We start from the raw sequence: 17,962 nt of genomic DNA on the forward strand, positions 1-17,962 counted from the left end.
CCCTTGATATTAACAACAGATGCTCCCACAACTTCCAGTCTGGCAGGAATCAGGGGAACTCTTTCCATTCACTTCAAGTGAGTGATCAAGGGTGATCAAGCCCACACAGGGACACAAAACCTAGAGGTGAGCAGAAAGTTGTAGGAGGGAGGAGAGTTGTTCACTTTACTCCAAGGCATTTGTGCATATTCAGCATGACTGTGCAGCACAGTCTTGACCATAAAGTCTAATGAAATTGTTGCTCGGCGTGCTCAGGTTGTTCTCATGCTCAGCAAGGCTGAAGCAACATCAGGAATGTACGGGACAGAAAGCACTATTACACCTCTGGGTAAACCTAGAGTGCCCGAGATCTGGAACTCTACATGCAGGTCCTGTCCCCCATGCCCAAAGAGGAGGCAATCAGAAATGTTACACAGTCAAAATGGCTATGGTAGGAAGTCACACCAAAATGTGCAGGACTTTGCATGCTGTAATGGCCAACAACAAATGGGAGACAGAAGGAACAGTTTGCCCGCTGTTTCACACAGTGCAGAGATGCCAAATGCCAGAATCAGAAACGTGGTTTATAAGAAACAAAATGATTATTTGAAGAATCTCATAACTTATGGGGCTCAAGGCCACATAACAATATGGAGGTCAAAAGTATACAGGGGTTCAAATGGTGGTCAGGCAGATCCATGAAGCGTTGACTTAGAGGTGTAGATCCAAGCTCCAGCTGAGGAAGTCTGAGACATGGAAGGGAAGATGCTTGGAACAGGGAGAATGCTGTGCACTTCTTCCTAAAGTGGCCAGGGCAGGAACTCTCAATGTTCACAATGCAGTGTACAAGCCTCTTGTCCCCCCCAGGACAGAGAATTGCATCTTATGAAGCAGCTGTGGGCTGAGGGAAGGGCTTGTCATGTATCTGTCAGCACTTTCTAAGGAATGGTTGTATTTTCACTTCAGTCTGGCCACCAGTGCAGAGATGTCTCTGTGCTTTTCTGGTGCTTGCTTGTAGCTCATGAGGAGTTTGTGAGAATAAATACAAAGCTCACTATTGTGTCAGCTACTAGTCAGGCTTAATGACCATTTATTAGCCCATACACTATTGAGCAAAGAGACTCCCTTTTAATGAAGGTCATACTAAATAGCAGTGTACAAATAATGCTTAATGACTCAAAGCGATGCTGGATCCTTTAAGATCAAGGAAAATGGTCTGTAATTATACTCGGATTTCTTCTTCCTTAAATGACATTAACTAGTACACCAAAGAGTACTAGTGACATAAAGTCCTTTCAGCCAGGGAGGCCATTTATAGGTAAAAAACCCAGGATTTTTATTAAAAATACAAAATACTTTATCATCTTAGTGAAATAAGGTTCAAAGGAATTAGTTTGTGATGTAAGCAAATATATATCTATAATAGCATACATGTCTGTAATTCACATCGTGTCTCTCATGGTTAATATCACAGGACTCAGTGCTTCAACTCTGCAGGTGAAAACACAGAGACCAGGAAAGAGGATGTGGCTTCTCCAAAGTCACACAATAGCTCAATTGTCAAGTATGAAACACGTAACTGGAAATACACAAACACAGAAGCCTGTTCACAAATGGGAATAAAATATGACAAGAATGAGCAAACCTTTCTGTTCCCGAAAGAGAAGGGTCATCTGCTGTGGTAAAACAAAACCAAACAAATTAAAACACCTGCAAAGTCCCTGGCTATCCACATAATTTATACCAGATTCCCTCTAGAGACTCGAGGTTGGGAGGGGCTGCTGCAGGAGCTGGAAATGGGGCCATTTGCCACAGATAAAGTGGTTTTATTCGATAAATTAGGGAGGCTTGGATTCTTGCTAATGGTGGAGTTGAGGGGATCAGTCAACTGCAGTCATAAGCTGTTTAACTGTTTCTAAATCAACTGGTACAGGGTTTCCCCACTTCACATTTATACCATGCCAAGTGTGCTGCTGGGCTCTGCTCTATGCTGGGCTGCCACTGGGGAGCAATGCACACAAAAGACTTACAGACAGCTCCTGAACATGCTGGCCACCCGCCTGCAGAACTTTTCCATAGACGTGCAAATCTCCTCAAATCAGCTCTACCATAGCTCAGCTTTTCCCTTCTTTTTTATCTCCCAAGACACTGTAATCACACTGAATTCTCCGTTATTGAGATTCTCAGGGAAGAATCAAAACTTTCCTCTCTCCGGGCAAGGAAAGAAGGAGGCAGCTGCTTCTTACAGCTCTTTCTCAGCTCCTCTCCCACTGTTTACCTTACTTCTTTACCTTGCAAACAGCTCAACGTCTTGGAGCCTGGGCTAAGCCCAGCCCTTTTGTGCCCTGCAGTCATCGCTGCATCTTTAAGGGAAAACTGATTCCCAGGAATGCTGTGCATGCACATACCTATCTGGGCTCTGCACCCACACCTGCCCACCAGGTAACCCAGTGCCCGCTGGCCCTCGCAGCCACATTCCAGCCGGCAGAGCTATTACTCACTAATTGTTACCTGTCAAACAGGTAAATGAAGCTCTTGGGCCAAGTCCAAACAAGTGTATATTCCCACGAAATCCTAAACCAGAGACCTTTGACCTTTCTGCAGCCCCACTGTTGTTTTTTGCTGGGACTGATTTAAGAGTATGATGGTATCTTTAATGGACAGAAAAGAAGTGGCATGTTTGGCTATTGTTTATTGTGACGAAGCTTTCTTGTACGTGTTAATACCTGCAGGAGACCAGTGGATTATCAGAACAGGAGAGCAGAGCAGGCAGCCCAATAAACACGGCATAGCTCACATCTCCCAAATCACACAAGTCGGGTGGCTTTCCAAGATCTTGGCAGCACAGTGCTGATCCAGAAGAAGTTTGTGGATGGAAGGAATTAATATGCTAAACCTCCCGAGGCTGAAAAAGTTGGTGTACAAAATAGCCCAGAGCCATCTGGGAGGGCTGGAACTGGCATTTCCTCTTCAGTTCACCCTGCTCAGACTTGCTCTGCAGAGTGTTAACAGGATCAGCTGCTGTGGAGCAGGAGGGTCTCTGCACACAGCCATAGGCAGAAGCCTGTTACTGTTGCCCAATGAGCCTGTAAAGACTTGGGCAAAGCTTGGTGCTTTCTTAATAGGCCAGCAACAGAAAGCAGTTCAGATCAAACTGCCCCATCATAAGGCTTGATCCTCCTGGATAATTGCACAAAAAATACATTCCCGTGCAGAAGCATCCATAGAAGGGCAGCCTGCTCTTCCTGTGAGTTTTCATATGTTTCTACATCCAAATCTGATAAAAGAAAAAATGGGCTTTATTGAAAAAATACAGCTATAAATCACAATATTCCAAATAGCACAGATGTCCCTGCTTTACTGTGACCCTCCTCTTTACAAGCGATCTGGCTTGGACTGTAAGTGCTTTGGGGTGAAGGCCACAGTACCTACACGCCCTCACAACGAATGACATGATCTGAGGACGCTTCTGCCTCCATAACATGATTCAGTCTCACCATAGCTTCACCCTAGGTGTTGTGTTGAGTCTCCCAGCTGTCAGAGGTGTTGGCCTATGAAAGAGAAGATAAAGGGTGTAAACCAGACTGTTACTGATAATAACAGCAACACGATCTCTCTCCCCACCAAGACAGCAATCTTTCTCCACAAAGGTTGCAGACAGCCTCCATTGATTTTGACCTCTTACCTTAGCTTTACCCCAGTTAAACCACACTCCTGTAGATGTCCCAGATGTCATCTTAGACATTGAATTTTATCTTGGAATAGATTATTATTATATGTTTTTAATAGGTGATTTTATTTTGGAAGTTACCTGAAGAAAGCAGTTGTTAGACCATTTGCAAAACAAATTGGCTTTTTATGCTCCATTTGAAGACGCATTTCTGGCTTTAACTTAACAGAACATCCAGACTGAGGTTGGCACATTTCTTTGGAAGAGGCTAGTGCTTTAAGCTGATTTTCAGGGGGTTTTATGAGATCAGATATGGTAGCAGAACTCCAGCTCAGTCCCGTACCTTCTCTAACTGCTGAGGGATTGACTCAGAAACCAGAGAAATCCTGGGATTTACAGTTGAGCTATCAGGTTTCATGGAGCTGAGCACGGCTTTGGGCTCTCGCAGACCCAATGTGCCAAGCAGAAATTCCTACAGGATTGGAAACTCCACCACAGCTCCTCCTCCCTTTTTCTTCTCCTAACTGTGAAGAAAACATTAAAAGAGAAAGGATGTCCTGCAAGGGGATGAAAGAAATAACCTTCTCCAGCAGGTTGCCAGGCCTTTCCAGACCTGCTTGTTGAGAAGCACACGTGGTAACTGGTGGGACAATTGGCTGAGTTTCTTTATAGGAGGAACAAGTACAGAGGAGTTCTGCCTTCTCCTCTCTCACACATATGATCTTCCTCTCCAGAGCCTCCTCTGCACCCTGAGGACATGGCTGGACTGTTTGCTGTCAGCTAACACCCACCTACATTGTCTGTGGCTCCTTTGTGACAAAGCTGTTCCCCTAAGTGAAGAGGAGCTGAGGGACCAACAAACATTATCAAGCCTTGACTTTAAATGGATGCTGTGAAGAAGCAGTTCGTGTTGGCCCCACTGCTCCCTGACTGGCAACAGGAGATAGCCCAGACGTGGCAGGGAGTGGGAGAGGAGGAGAAGGGGCTGTTTTGGTTTGGCCAGGAGTAAAGGCAAATATTTCCTTATGTGGCTTCCAAGAGGAGGCAGCATCTTGACAGAGGCAACCTGAGCACCAGGCCAGAGTCCTCTCAAGAGTCCTCTCAAAAGCTGTTCAACCCAACAGTGGTCCCTTCACAATCTCCATTCAGCTGAATTTACTTGATTTGGGATTCTTCCCCTTTTCACCTCACAGTGAGATTAAACAGATGTCCTGTCTGCTCCTAGCTCCTTGCCAGGCTCCAGCGTGGAATGTGTTTCAGCTTCTAGCACTGCCACAGGCGCTGCACTGACCAGCTTTCACTGGGTATCACCTTAATGTTACTGTCCAGTAGTATCTGAAACCACCAGTAATGGTACCCACAGGTATTTTGCTTAAGATAAAAGGGAAGATATCTTAAAATATGACTAAAAGGTGTCTGTTTGAAAACCATTACATGAAAATGGACAGCTGCATTTCTGATACCCATCTAGAACCAGGTGGAAATAATTTGGCCAGAAAATGCTGACTTTTCCTGTATCTCTCATTCCAGTTTTAACAACCATTTACTGAACAAAGAGCAAGGTTTCAGGATTTTGTTGCTCCACATAGGCTATTAAGATTCCTGGAGCACCTGGGCTCTCGGGGTCCCTGCAAGCTGGCTTTATCCATGGTGGAGCTGATAGTCTGTTCTCTCTACAGGAGTTTTGAGAAAGGGCCAGAATAGCTCAAAGTTTGAGTTTTCTCTTTCAGACCTGTAGAACTTCTGTGTCTTAATTTTTCCCAACTACATCTGTGATCAAACAAGATATTAGCTCTGCTGGCAAACCTGACCTCTCCCCATAGCATCACTTTTACAACATGTTTAACATATGAAGGATGGCCTCTTTGTAATTAGCTCTTATTGGAGGGACCATGGATGATTTAGCTTTTTCTCAACAGCTGAAGAGGGTTGGTTGACTGGAGGGTTAAGGAAACTGGACTATGAGTGCCCATGCACTGATCACTGGAAAAGCTGACTGTAACCACCAGTTCACACAGTCTCAGGCCACTGCCTGTGACCATGGGCCACTTACATTATTCCACTCCCGACTCCATCTTGAACAAAACTGTGTTATTCAGAGAGCTGGTGACACAGAGAGAAAGTTTTCCAGGTCCTGTAATGTTCAGAAGTGAACCATCCTGGTATTGCTACTTGATGCTTGTGTGGGCTTTTATACCTGTTAGTGTAATTGAGAGGGTGTGCAGTAAAGCTGTGTTTACATTTGTTTGAGATTCGAAAAAGCAAAAGTAGAGAAAAGAAGAAAACATATAACTCTTCAGAGCTACAAAACAACCTTTTTAAATGAAGAAATAAATAAGGGATTCTCATGAATGCAAAACAACCAAGAAAAATAGATGTGTGCCTAATCAAACAAAGCCCTGATTAGTTCAGTGGTGGCAGGGGTGCACCAGTGACACCAACCCTTACAGTTTTGTACATCTCTCTTTTTCTAAAGGCCAACCTCTTAGATTTATGCGACAAAAGTGTATTATTTAACTCTCTGATTCTTACACTTCATTTTTACACCAGGGAAAAGCTTGAGAAGGAAATACTGAGACACTGACAAACAGATGAAACCTCTATTTTTCAAATGTCACGATTCTAAAATATGATGCAAGGAAGGGGGTACCACCACCTGTAAGCATTCACTTCAGACTCTAAAGTGGGATTTGAAGCTCAGGGCCCCCAGAGTGCGTTCTGTCATCTGCTGCAAACATGGCATGAAAGAGGCAGAAAGATAACAAGATTCTTGTGTTTGCTAGAAAGAAAAGAGCTCAGTTCTCAAATGCCTGTATCTTTGCTATGGCTCAGGACACAGCATGCCACCTAGACAGCAGTATCTCTGCCACTGCTCCTGTGCACCTTAGGGGAGGCTGCTACAGCACCAACACTGTTTGTATCTTCACATCATCAAGCTGTCTGTTGTCCACAATAGGTGCTTCACTGCCGGTATCAGGGGCAAGAATTGTTTGCATGGGCCAGGCTGCCTGTTCTTAGTGTGAGATAGCTGAGAGGAGTGCACTGCAGCTCCCAGCAGTAATTAGCCACTAATCTCATGCACTGAGATTCCCACACACCGTGCAGGCTGCCTTTGGTGAATTTTCAATTAGCATTATAACACTCCAAGCTTTGAATGCTTTGTGTATATTTATCTCTTCCTTCAATTGTCAGGGCCAGCAGACAGAGTAAATTAAACCAATTTAAGACTATCTGTGTCTGTTATTTGACAGCTATTAGCCTAAACTGACATAATCTGCTGCCAGCTCAGAACTAACATATTTGTGTTAACCTGGGTATGACTGACTTGAATTCTTTCACAGAAAATGTGAGAAATCATGTAGGTGCTGCTACAGAAGTGGAATTCACTCCAACATGTACAGGAGAAATGTCTGCCCTTATTGCATTGATTTGTCATTTCTAGAGGTAGGTGACACAGGTCTGCTGAATGAAGGAGGGCAAAACCCACACACCAGTCCCAGACTGAACAGGGGCTGTATGCAGCACATGTTAAGGGAACATTAGGAGAGGAGCAGGCATGGAAAGAAGATCCTGCAAAGAAGTCATTGTGTTTGATTCCTCTTCTAGAACCTGAGCCCAGGGCTGAGAAACATGCTGCAGCCTTTGGTACTACACAGGTAGCAGCACTCACCTGCAAACAGACTGAACTCAACCCTTTTGGGCCTGATCATCAGCTCACAGAATTAGAAAGATTCTCAGTTGACCCCATCCACCACAGGATCAGGCCTTCTGAAGATGTGCTTCAAAGGAGAAAATGACACTTGGATCTTAGAGAGACCTAAAGCCAGAGGAGGCTGCAGACTTTCTGGGAAAGTAATCTGTCAGTAAAGTACAGGTCAAGCAGTTTCCTGGGCACAAAGGCAATGACTACACATGTACATAACAAAAAAATTCCAATTCCTTCACACTGCCATCAGTGATATGCTGGCTGATACAGGCAAACCTCTAGCCAGGTTGCCACTAGCTACTGCCTCATTCCTGTTAGAATTTTAACTACTGTATTGTCATATCAGAGCATCCAACTCCCAGTCCACCCAGCCCCATTGTCACTGCCACCAAGCTCTACTCACTGCAACCAACACCAGCTGCTGGTGCAATTCTCTGCATAAATAGGCAGTTACTGAGGGGAGGCACTTCAAAGCAGCCTCCTCAGACTCAAAAGGTTCTCCCCATTATAGTGATATTGGTTGTTTACACTGAGGTAATTGGTGTGTGTATAATTGGCCTTGTTTACACTGAAGATTCTCAGATATCCTTGGTCTCCCTTCCCCCTCCCTTCCCTTATGGAAATTCCAAAACCTAAAGGGAACACCACAGATGAAGGAGAAATCCCCCCTTCCCTGCCCCCATCTTCCAAGGCTGGGTTTGGAGGGCAAAACCATCAAATTTAACCCCAGGCATCTCACTGTCTGAAGCTAACAGAATTTGAGCACTACCCAGCTGTGAAGTCACTTCCAAAGCAAAAAAAATGGAGATGTAGTGCAAAGGACAACTTGAGCGATTAACGTTCTGCATAACAGCTTCTATAAAGAACAGGCACACCACCTTCTACATGTGTATCTTCTGAAGAAAGATGGTCATTTCACCTGTGGCTTATAAAATACCTTCCTGATCAGATTGCTGCAGTCATGCATACACTTGTATGAATTCAGAAGCTTCCCTGGGTCTACAGTGATGCTGATGCTATGTATTGTCTTGCAGTTGCAGAAATTCACCACCTCTCCAGCCACTGGACAAGGCTGAAAGAAACAGATGCTGCCAGAGCTCCTGGTGATGCCACGTGTCTCTGATGTTGAGTCTCTCTTACATCGTGTGAGACTCCAGAACTGGGCTGTGCAAATACTGTAATGAATTCCGCTGCTTACACCTGGAAGGCTTTCATTCACTCCAACAGAAAAGACTGCTTTGCATGCACTTTCACAATCACTTTAACTCGAAGCTAAAACCAGGCTGCTGCCAAAAGAGGTGGACCTGTCCTACAACTGCCATCCCTTTCCTTCTATTGGCTCCAGCACTCCCACAGCTTAGGAATGGAGTCTTAGGGGGTCAAGCCAGCCTACTCACCTGCTTGAAAACTAACCATACTACAAAAAACAAACCAAACCAGTTTTCAGGAAGATGAAAAAGCAAGGCTGCTGCTGTGACACAAGAGGGCAGAAATGTATGACCTAGGGTAAGAAAGAGAAAGCCCCTTTGGGTAGGCACATGCTCTTCTATTGGGCTAAACCAACCAGTGGTGACTCTAACGTGTTTATCTGTTAGGAATCTCAACAAAATATGCTTTATTCAACTTCACTGTAGGGAGGGTTGAAGCATGCACTTCTCACCTTACAAACAAGATTCCAGGAAAGCCTGGATGACAGGACCTTCTGACATTCTCGTATCCTGCTCAAGTTGCTGCCTGTTCCTCGGTGTGACCTTGGGATTGCCATGGGAATCCCTGATACAGGATTACTTCCTGCTCCCTCCACCTCCACTATGTTGTGGTACCAAGCTCAGTGTCAGCCGCCTGCACTTCATACAGACATAAGACTGAGAAAAATGCTTATCAAGAGTTATAAAACTCTGGTGAGAATGGACTCCACTATGCCCAAGGTAAAACCTGTCCTTGAAGCCAGCTATGACACTGCATCATCAGTTGTCCTCTGTAGATACTGATTTCAGCTTAGAGTAATCAGTGCAACATTTAAAATTCAACCTATGCTGCCCATAGGCTGAACCAATTAGCTCTGATATGAGATAAAGATATTTGGGTTAAATATCCCACATTTCAAATGCTGTTTGTCTACTTTGTGAGTGCAATTCACCCTGAATTTCCCTCTCCCCTCCCTGTAAACTCTACCTTCACATTTGCTAGTGTTTTAAACAAAAAAAGGGCAACGCTGACCTGAGAAAGGTGTTTTGCACTCTCTCAGGCACTGTCTGCGAGCCCACAGGAGGGCTAAGGGATTCTGCTATACAGCAAGTTTAACAAGCAGTTAGGGATGATGATGTTTCAGGGCCTAAGAATCTGCAATCAACACAAGTTTGTCAAAACATGTGATCCCTGCCTGTGAAGTTTAAAAAGAAATGTATTCTAAACTGGGAAACTCAGTGGTTTCACTGGGAATGCAAGAGTACTTTCCAGGAGTCACGTTGGAGCATTCTGCAGCCTACCTGCCTGCGTCTGCCACCAGCCTGAGATTTGGGCAAGGGGTAATAAATTCCTGGCTCTGCACAAATTCCCCACATAATCTTTGGCAAATCTGTTGCTCAGAAACCTCATGTATAAAACGGAGAGGTGCTGCACCTACTTCCCCACGTCTGCCTTACACACCTCCTTTGAAACCTTCACAGGTCAGGAACTGTCTCTGGCAGTCGGTGCCTGGACTGTGGGAGCTTGAGCAACTTCTCTGTGATACCAGATGTCTTTGCCTTGGGGCTAGGAGAATGCAGCCTGTCAGTTTGGCCTCCCTCACACACAGGCGTCCTGGACCTTTAAATGTGTCTTCCTGAACCTAGTTCACTCTGGAATGACAAAGCCTAAGTACATGATTTTGCCTCTCTCCCCCAAGCACCTTAACCACAATACCTGTTATTCAGAGAAGTGATTTATACCCCCAATGATGGTAAAGCAGGATTTGCCTTCCCCTGAGAAGTCCTAGTACTCAGAGCAAAGTTTATGGTGAAATAAGGAGCAACATACACATCTCACCCCCACCCTTCCCCGTAGGGCTATTGCTCATGTGTGGGAGCTAGAGAAAAAAAGCAGTAAAAAAATGGAGCCTGCTTTGCCCCTCACACCCAAACACTGCATATAAACAAACAGCGATCTCCAGGTACTGTTTTCAGTCAGAGACAAGCAAATACTCAGCATCTCTTTCCTGGAGCCACATAAAACTTCTTCACTGCAGAATACTTTCACCCTGTTTCTTCCTGAAGCTAAAATTTCCACTTAGTTGGGGAAAAAAAGGAAAAGAAACAAAAGTGTAAGGGAAAAGCACAGATGTTCTAAATCTGTTTATTCTGAGAGATTTGGTTCCTGTACTGAAATGGAGGAAGCAAAATCTACAGTGCAACTCCTATTTACACACAGTGTCTAGGGGATGACACAGTAAGAAGTTTCTGCATCCTGAATGAATTGAGAAAACATTGATGTTTTATCTATACCTTCTCTTAAATAACTCAGAGAAACAAAGATAGGATTAAAAGCAGCATATGCCACAGTCATGGAACACTGTTAAAGGACTTGGAATTACATAGTAACTCCAATCTGCATTAAAAAAACAATGAAAAAAACCCAATACTGGATTAGGCAGTGTAATAATGCACACAGGTAACAAGAGATACTACAGAAGAAAAATGAGATGTAAAGGAACTTGGAACCAACATGTCAAAGTGAGGCACTGGAAGCCCAATTTCTGGGTCTGGCTATCCCACAACACAGAGGTGGAACAAGACAGAGTAGCTATCACATCTCCCTGGGTGTCAGGGAAGTCCTTCCAACAGGAGAGGAATAGCAGAATCTACTTTCACAGCACTCTGAGTAGAGATAAAGCAGGCTTGTAGGTGCATGCAGGGCATGTGCATTGTATAAACACGGTATCACTGAGATGGTGAAACTGATAGGACAGGATGACGAAGCAGCTGCAGGGGATCTAGAACTGGGGTCTTCCCCAAAACACGGACTAAATGATCTTGAAGGTTCTGAGCATTGAAGAACCAAACCCAGGCAGTAAGAAAGGTTAAAGATTATGTCAACAAGCTCTTATCCTACATTGCCCCAAAAGCCTGATGGAGTAATAGTATATACTGCCTTTATTATATGAACTAAACCAGTTGGAGGCTTTCTTCTGAAATACTCCTCTGTTTAAAAGAGAATAGCAACAAATAGTAAGAGAGTGACACTGCTACAGCTGTCTGTAAAGTTACTAAAAGCAGAGTTGACAAAGCTTAAACAGAAACACAGAGACACAGGGTCTAGTGACCTTTACGTAGAACAAGGCACTGCAAAGATCTCCTGGCTCCAACACTGGTTCCTTTTGTACCACCACACAGTCCTCTTTATCCTTTACTCCTTCAAATGAAATAACGTTTGCCTGCTCCTGAAGCAGACACAAGGATAAATGAGCAACTGCACAGGGGCTATCAACCCCACCTCTTATTCAGCAGATCCTGAAAGCAACTTTTTCCATTTGCTATGACTTCTTAAGTACTTTGCTATTTGATTAGTGACCTATTTTGAGGGAAAACTGCGTTTATTTTAAGTGAACAGGATAATACATCCACAGCTTTGTTTCCCAACTCCTGCTGCTCCGTTTGGAAAGTATTTCTGTGGATTCTTTGGGCTGCATTTACTCTAGTTCCTGAGTGTGGGAAAAGTAAACAAGCAATTGTTTATATGCCATCCTTCACCTTCTGCATGCTGGAACACTTACACCTATTTCAGGACAGACTGTTAGAGCAAAAAGAGACACATTTGTCATTGTTTTTAGAATGCTTATCATTGCAGTGCAGTATTTTAGACCTATAGAGCTTCTCTATTTTTTTTAAACCCTCAACATGCTTATAACCAATGCAAAGGCAGTTAAAGCTCTTGGGTTTTCCACATGTTGATCACATCCCTGTTAAAGATTCCTTTAAAATGATGTTCTCTAAGTCATAATGGTTCAAGAACTTACCGGTAACAGCTAGGAACAGCAGCCTCAGTGGCAAACAGACTTGGCCATTCCCACTCTCCAGCGAGAGCCCTTCAGTTCCAGCCTCCATGGAACCAGAAGGCCAGCCCACCTCCACCAGGCACCCACTGCAGTACCAAGAACTGTGGGCTCACTTTGTACAGCTGAAGGAATTTGTGTTGGAAATGAAGGGGTGGAAGGGAGGAAGTTAAATAAATAGGAAAACTTCAGTTTAGAGAAAAAGTTGGTTTTAAACTACCACTGTCAATTAAAAATGTTCTAGTAATTAAAGATAAAAAAAAAATCTATAGGTATTAGAACAATTTTCTTCTTTATTCCTCAGGAACCGTTCACAGCCTGAACAAACTAACAGCATTTCACCTTCATCCCCAAATAGTTTGAATTATGATTACTCAAGATGTGTCTATGAACACATTTTTGTTTGCAGTTTTGTTCTACGATGATGCAAATACCCTGTTGATTAATCCAGGAAGCTGGACACAGCTTCAGGAAGACATACTCGACATTTTTCTCACAGGCCAGGTTATTTAGGATCTCTAGCTCTGCCCCATAATGGCATCACACGATTTTAATGTCAACTTAATTATATTTGCAAAATCCCAGATCCCACATCACATTATACTGTCTTTCAGAGATGCCTTCTTGCTCTCTTTCACGCTATGGTTTTACACTAAAAGGAAAATTACCGTCATTAGGTGATCTAAGTGTATATTCCAAATGTTTCAAAATGCTTGTGTGAATCACTAAAAAACACTATCAGGTAGATCAAAGCATCTGCAGAAAAGCTATCATTCTACATTAAATTATGTTGGATTGGTTCCAAAACTGTGAGTAATCTTTATGAAATGGATTGGTACTTTAATGTCTGCTAATCAAGTATGAACCTAATATTCCCATCTGTTGTCAGAATTTGCTGGCTTCTTGGCTGTGTCGGTGTCTCAATCCTGAAAGGATTTCCATGCTGTGAGCTATTTTCATCACTAAAAATTACTTCTCCTGTTCTAAACTGAAATAATATTGTGTTTGCCCCACTGCCTAGATTCAGTGTTGCAGATACACAGGATAGTCATAAGTTTGACATCTTTCAGACCACGAATTCTACACTTAAAATGAGCAAAACAAAAATAAAGCCCCTCCCTCTTTTTCTCATACGTTTCCAATGCAAATCTGTATTTCAAATAGGAAGTGCCACACTTGGCTCCACACCTTACCCTGTGGCCAGGAAATACTTGATGGTCCTCCACACAGCTCAACTGCTGCTGTTGTACAAGATGTGGACGCACCCGAGAACTTGAGGCTGCTAAAGGGATCCCAGCAGACCTCTTTGGGGACCACAAATTGCAGTTTCATTGTGAGGCATTAGGAGTAAACTCTTATCAGGATCTTGGTTAACTAGAATTACTTCCTTAAAGTTAACAGTGCAGTGATTAATTCTTACAGCATCTGAAAGATCTATTTGGGGTATATGAGGGTTGCACTGAAATATTTTAAGCTTATTTTGATGTACGTGATGGCTTCATTGAAGTCAGTTGAGGATCAAGGTCTGCAAATTCCAATAAATATATTTTTTCATGCAGAAGGAGACTACAAAGGAAAGACCAAGGGGAGGATTAACAGTAAATGTTGCATATCACAGAATTAATAGGTGGGTGGTTGTCTTTGAACTTATTGTGAGAAAATACATTTTATATCAACAGCCATCAATGACATAGAAAGACACAAATAAAAATACCCAGTAATCATTGCCTACTGAAAACAGTTGTTTTCAAACATCTGCTCTCTCACTGAACTACTTTACAACACTGTTTTGACATAAATATCTCTGTAACATCTTTTATCACATAGGCTTCTTTTAATAGTATTCTGAAAGATATTTTAGGTACTTAGTGCAATTAGTAAACCTACTTGAGCCTTATTTGTACGCTCTATTTCCTTTAGCCAGCAGTGGCAAGTCCAAACAACATTGATGGTAGCTGCTATGAAGTAAATAGTGTAAACACAAGGTGAAGCCTTAGCTGAATTCTACACTGAATCCTTACAACACCACCACAAAAAAGTGATCAGTTGCTGTGCAAAGAAGCAAGCACAATGTAAAAAAAAATAGTAGTTTACTGTTTTAAATTTCTCCCATACACCCTAAAGACAAGTCCTAGATTTTCAATAATGTATGACATGACTGTTTCACTTTTTTGCTCTACAGGAAGCGAGATTGGTCTGGCCAGAAATAACATTAGCTGAGTTTTCAGTGACTAACAAATTAGTTTATAATAATCTTGTAGATCATGAAGAATGAGCATCAGGCTGGATTAGGTAGGACTTGTTTGACCTGCTCAGTTAGAAGTGGACTCTGACACTTTCAATCTGATTCCAGTCTGCAGTCTGAAGCAAAAGGCTCATCCAGTAAACGATGAGCCCTATGTCTGTCTACCTACTTAAATTAAGTTTCAGGATATATTTTTCCAACTAAGCAAGTTCCAACTAAATAACAGTTAACCTCAAATCAAGAGTTCATTACTGCGTATTCCACTTGCATTCCTAACTTTGACCTTGGAACACCGTCTAAGATAGTGAGCAGTAGTAATTCAGTCTCCCAACTACCTCATTCTAAGAGAATCTCTCCTGAGAGCAGGCTGCTAAAGGCAGTTTTGTATTTGACCCAGTACTAGAACAACAAGCTCCATTTCAGTTTGAGTTACAGTTTGGGTTTGGTCCAGAACTGCAGATGGCATCAAATGCAGCCTCCTTCTTGTAAAATCACACATCAGCAGCATCTCTACCTTGGGGAAGATGGCATTTTCAAAAGTGCTTATCACTGATCTTCCTCTCCTTCTTCCTTTATATTTCATAAAGGAAGAAACAGAGGGGAGAGGAGGGAAGAAACAACATCCAAATGTTTCTCATAATTGAAAAATTTAAAAAGAGAAAGAGGATACCCGAATTGGCGTTAATCCTATTGGTGGTGCTCAAACAGGTAACCTTTTCAGGTCTCAGAGTTTCTTTCAGCATAACAAATATTTGGGAATGAAACTTTATCATTTCTGAAGTTAATAGCGGGGCTTTTAACTGTGACAGCATTCTACCAATGTGTACCAACTCACAGTAATGTGCCTGAAAGACTCAACTTGTTTTAAGATTACATCGTAATCCTGTATTCGAAACAACTGCATTATCTGCAATGAATAAATTACTGTTTCTCTCCTGGGTTTTTTATGTAGCCTTATGGCTACCTCAAAATGTATTATACAAAATAATTCACAGAAGCATTGTTGTGAATAATGGTCTCCAAGTTCAATAACAGTATTTTTTATTCAAAATCCAGAACACATTAGCAACTTCTGATTGGATTTACAGATTATATAATAATGTTTCTTTCCTGTGACTGGTAAATGGAAGAGGACAGCTAACTAATACCTGGTGCTCAATCAAAGCATCATTTATCTCACTAAGGTATTTTCCTAATTCTGTTTAGTTAAAGTGACAGGAATCTTCATGGGGCTATGTTTTAGCTGACTTATATCTGATTTATACTGAATTGGCTTAATTTGGTTAGCTACTATAAATATGGATAAGGCCTGAGACTCAGTAATAGATATTTGTGCATGACTGCAATCCCATAATACCAAAGACTTCACACAGTCAAATTTGATTTTGACTGCAAGAGTAGGCGAAAAAAGATCAGGCCCCAGATCACAATACCTCATGTTTTATATATATATGTATGCATATATATATACATATATTTGGTTATACAAACATATATACTTCTGTGAATATCCCTACATTCCCCTGCCATGTGAAATCAAAGATAGAAAATGGAAAATGCCTTCACCTAAGACAGTACAAATTTGATGGCTTGGACATGATTCAACGAATTTTCTTGCAAAGATCACTAAGCTATATCATGATCTACCCCACATAATGGTGTGTTCTTTGCACATACAGCTCTATCTGTACAGCAGAGGTTATCAGCAGTCAAGTTGGATGCCTATAAAGGGAGATGTCTCAAGAGGACAGGTCATAGCAGGAAGAATTAGTGGGGTTCTGATCTGTCTCAGGTAGAGGAACAGGAACTGCGAATAGGTGAGATCAGATGGAAGTCTCTCTGCTACCCTTCCACTCTCTCTTCACAAACTGACCCAGCAGGGGAGAGACCCTCTCCCCCACCTTCCCCATCAGGGACAAAGCTGCTGCCGACACAGCCCGATCCCGTCCCTTGTAAGCACACTTAGGTCTTCAAGCAAAGTACCAGTAAGGGCGATGGTGACTGGCAGGCTGATGGTGCAGTCCTCCTTATCCACTCAACAAACACCCCGCTCCCGCTTCCCGATTTTCCCTGCAGATTTCCTCTCCTGATATAACAGACCCTTCAGCCTGCCCGGATCGACTGTTAGCTCTCGGATCCACGCAATGGGTGTCATCTCCTGGCACCACTACATCCTTCTGCCGTGAGATGCCTTCAGCACAGAGGCATTCACCAAGCCCGGCTGGTCCCAAACGTGGTAAAAGAGGAAAAAAGTGCCAGAAATCCATAAACTATGGTTTATGAAATTGTCTTGCAAGGCCCGGCATCTCCCAACGGCACCACCCAACGGCAGGCAAGGGCCCGCCGCGGCGGCCGGTGGGCTCTGGGCACGGCTACTGCATTCCGAAGGGCAGAGCGCACGGAGCGGGCTTCCCGCGGCGCGCCCCGGTGGCTGAGGAACCCCACGCTCCAGGAACCTCGCCTCAGCCGCTAACGGCCGCCGGGCGCGGCGCCAACGGCCCTGCACCTCAGCGCGCCGCGCCTCGCCGCCTCGGCCCGCTCCGTCCGCGGCGGGGGAAGGCGGCGAGGAAAGGAGAGAGAATTTCTGTGCCGGTGGAACTGCCCGCCGCCGCAGCGCCAGCTCCCGCTTTCACCCTCCCTCCTACCCACCCTCCCTCTTTCCCTTCCCTTCCCTTCAGCGGCGCCGGGCCCCGCGGCTGCCTCCCGGCGCGGAGCGGCGCGGGCGCGAGGTGCGTTACCTGGAGCTCGGTGGCAGCCTTACCTGTGCGCGCCTCTTCCAATGGCAGCGCACCTGCCGGGCCGCGCCGCCCAATCAGCTGGCGGCTCGTCCCTCTGCCCCGCGCCTTTAGTGAAAGAATCCAGCGCCGCTCGGAAAGTTACCTGTGCGCGCCCGGCCCGGCCGCTCTCTGCCCGGAGAGCCCCACATGCGAGGGGGAGGGGGCTCTACCTGTCCTACCTCGGCGGCTGGCTGCGGAGCCGGGAGAGGGGGGGAAGGAAAGCAGAATTACCAGTAGCTCTGGTTCTGCCGTCCCGGGCGTTCACACACACACCTTCACCTGCACAGACCTGAAAGTCCAGTTCCGCCAGGGAGACGGAGGCACCGGGAAAAGGGGAGAGAGTTCATTGGATCAAACATGTCACAAGAGACGGACAAGTAAGTGATCGCAGGCACGCCGCTGCTCCCGCTGCGCGGGGCTGGCCGGCCCGTCGGGCTGGTCGGGTTTCCCTCTTGCCGGTGGCGGACGCGAGCCTGCCGGGACTGCGCTTCTCCCTCTGGAAAGCGAAGCCGGACCGGGCGGCACAGCAACTCTCAGAGCGCCCGAGGACAAGCTG

General features: G+C 44.4%; 1 protein-coding gene and 1 long non-coding RNA gene across 7 annotated transcripts in view; one reads left to right on the forward strand and one right to left on the reverse strand.

Annotated features, from left to right (window-relative positions):
- Positions 1-1,761: 1,761 nt before the first annotated feature.
- LOC133223016 (uncharacterized) lies at positions 1,762-17,516 on the reverse strand. 2 transcript variants are annotated; one of them, XR_009728444.1, is made up of 3 exons: positions 17,391-17,516; positions 3,412-3,530; positions 1,762-2,127 (listed from the first exon to the last, which is right to left on the reverse strand). It is a non-coding gene; the product is annotated as an uncharacterized LOC133223016 (long non-coding RNA). The 2 variants fall into 2 exon arrangements; XR_009728443.1 differs by lacking the exon at positions 1,762-2,127 and having other exon boundaries at positions 3,261-3,530.
- Positions 17,314-17,962, forward strand: part of GRHL2 (grainyhead like transcription factor 2) — a 70,421-nt gene continuing 69,772 nt past the window's right edge. For all 5 annotated transcript variants that reach the window (XM_061373285.1, XM_061373287.1, XM_061373288.1 and 2 more), the window contains exon 1: positions 17,314-17,783. In XM_061373285.1, coding sequence (XP_061229269.1) covers positions 17,764-17,783 — 20 coding nt within the window. In that variant the 5' untranslated portion in view covers positions 17,314-17,763. The remainder of the gene's footprint in view (positions 17,784-17,962) is intronic.

This window comes from Neopsephotus bourkii, unplaced genomic scaffold (assembly GCF_033783945.1).
Source record: "Neopsephotus bourkii isolate Nb327-2 ecotype Australia unplaced genomic scaffold, CSIRO-AGI_Nbou_v1 NB_1630, whole genome shotgun sequence".
Classification (NCBI taxonomy): domain Eukaryota; kingdom Metazoa; phylum Chordata; class Aves; order Psittaciformes; family Psittacidae; genus Neopsephotus; species Neopsephotus bourkii.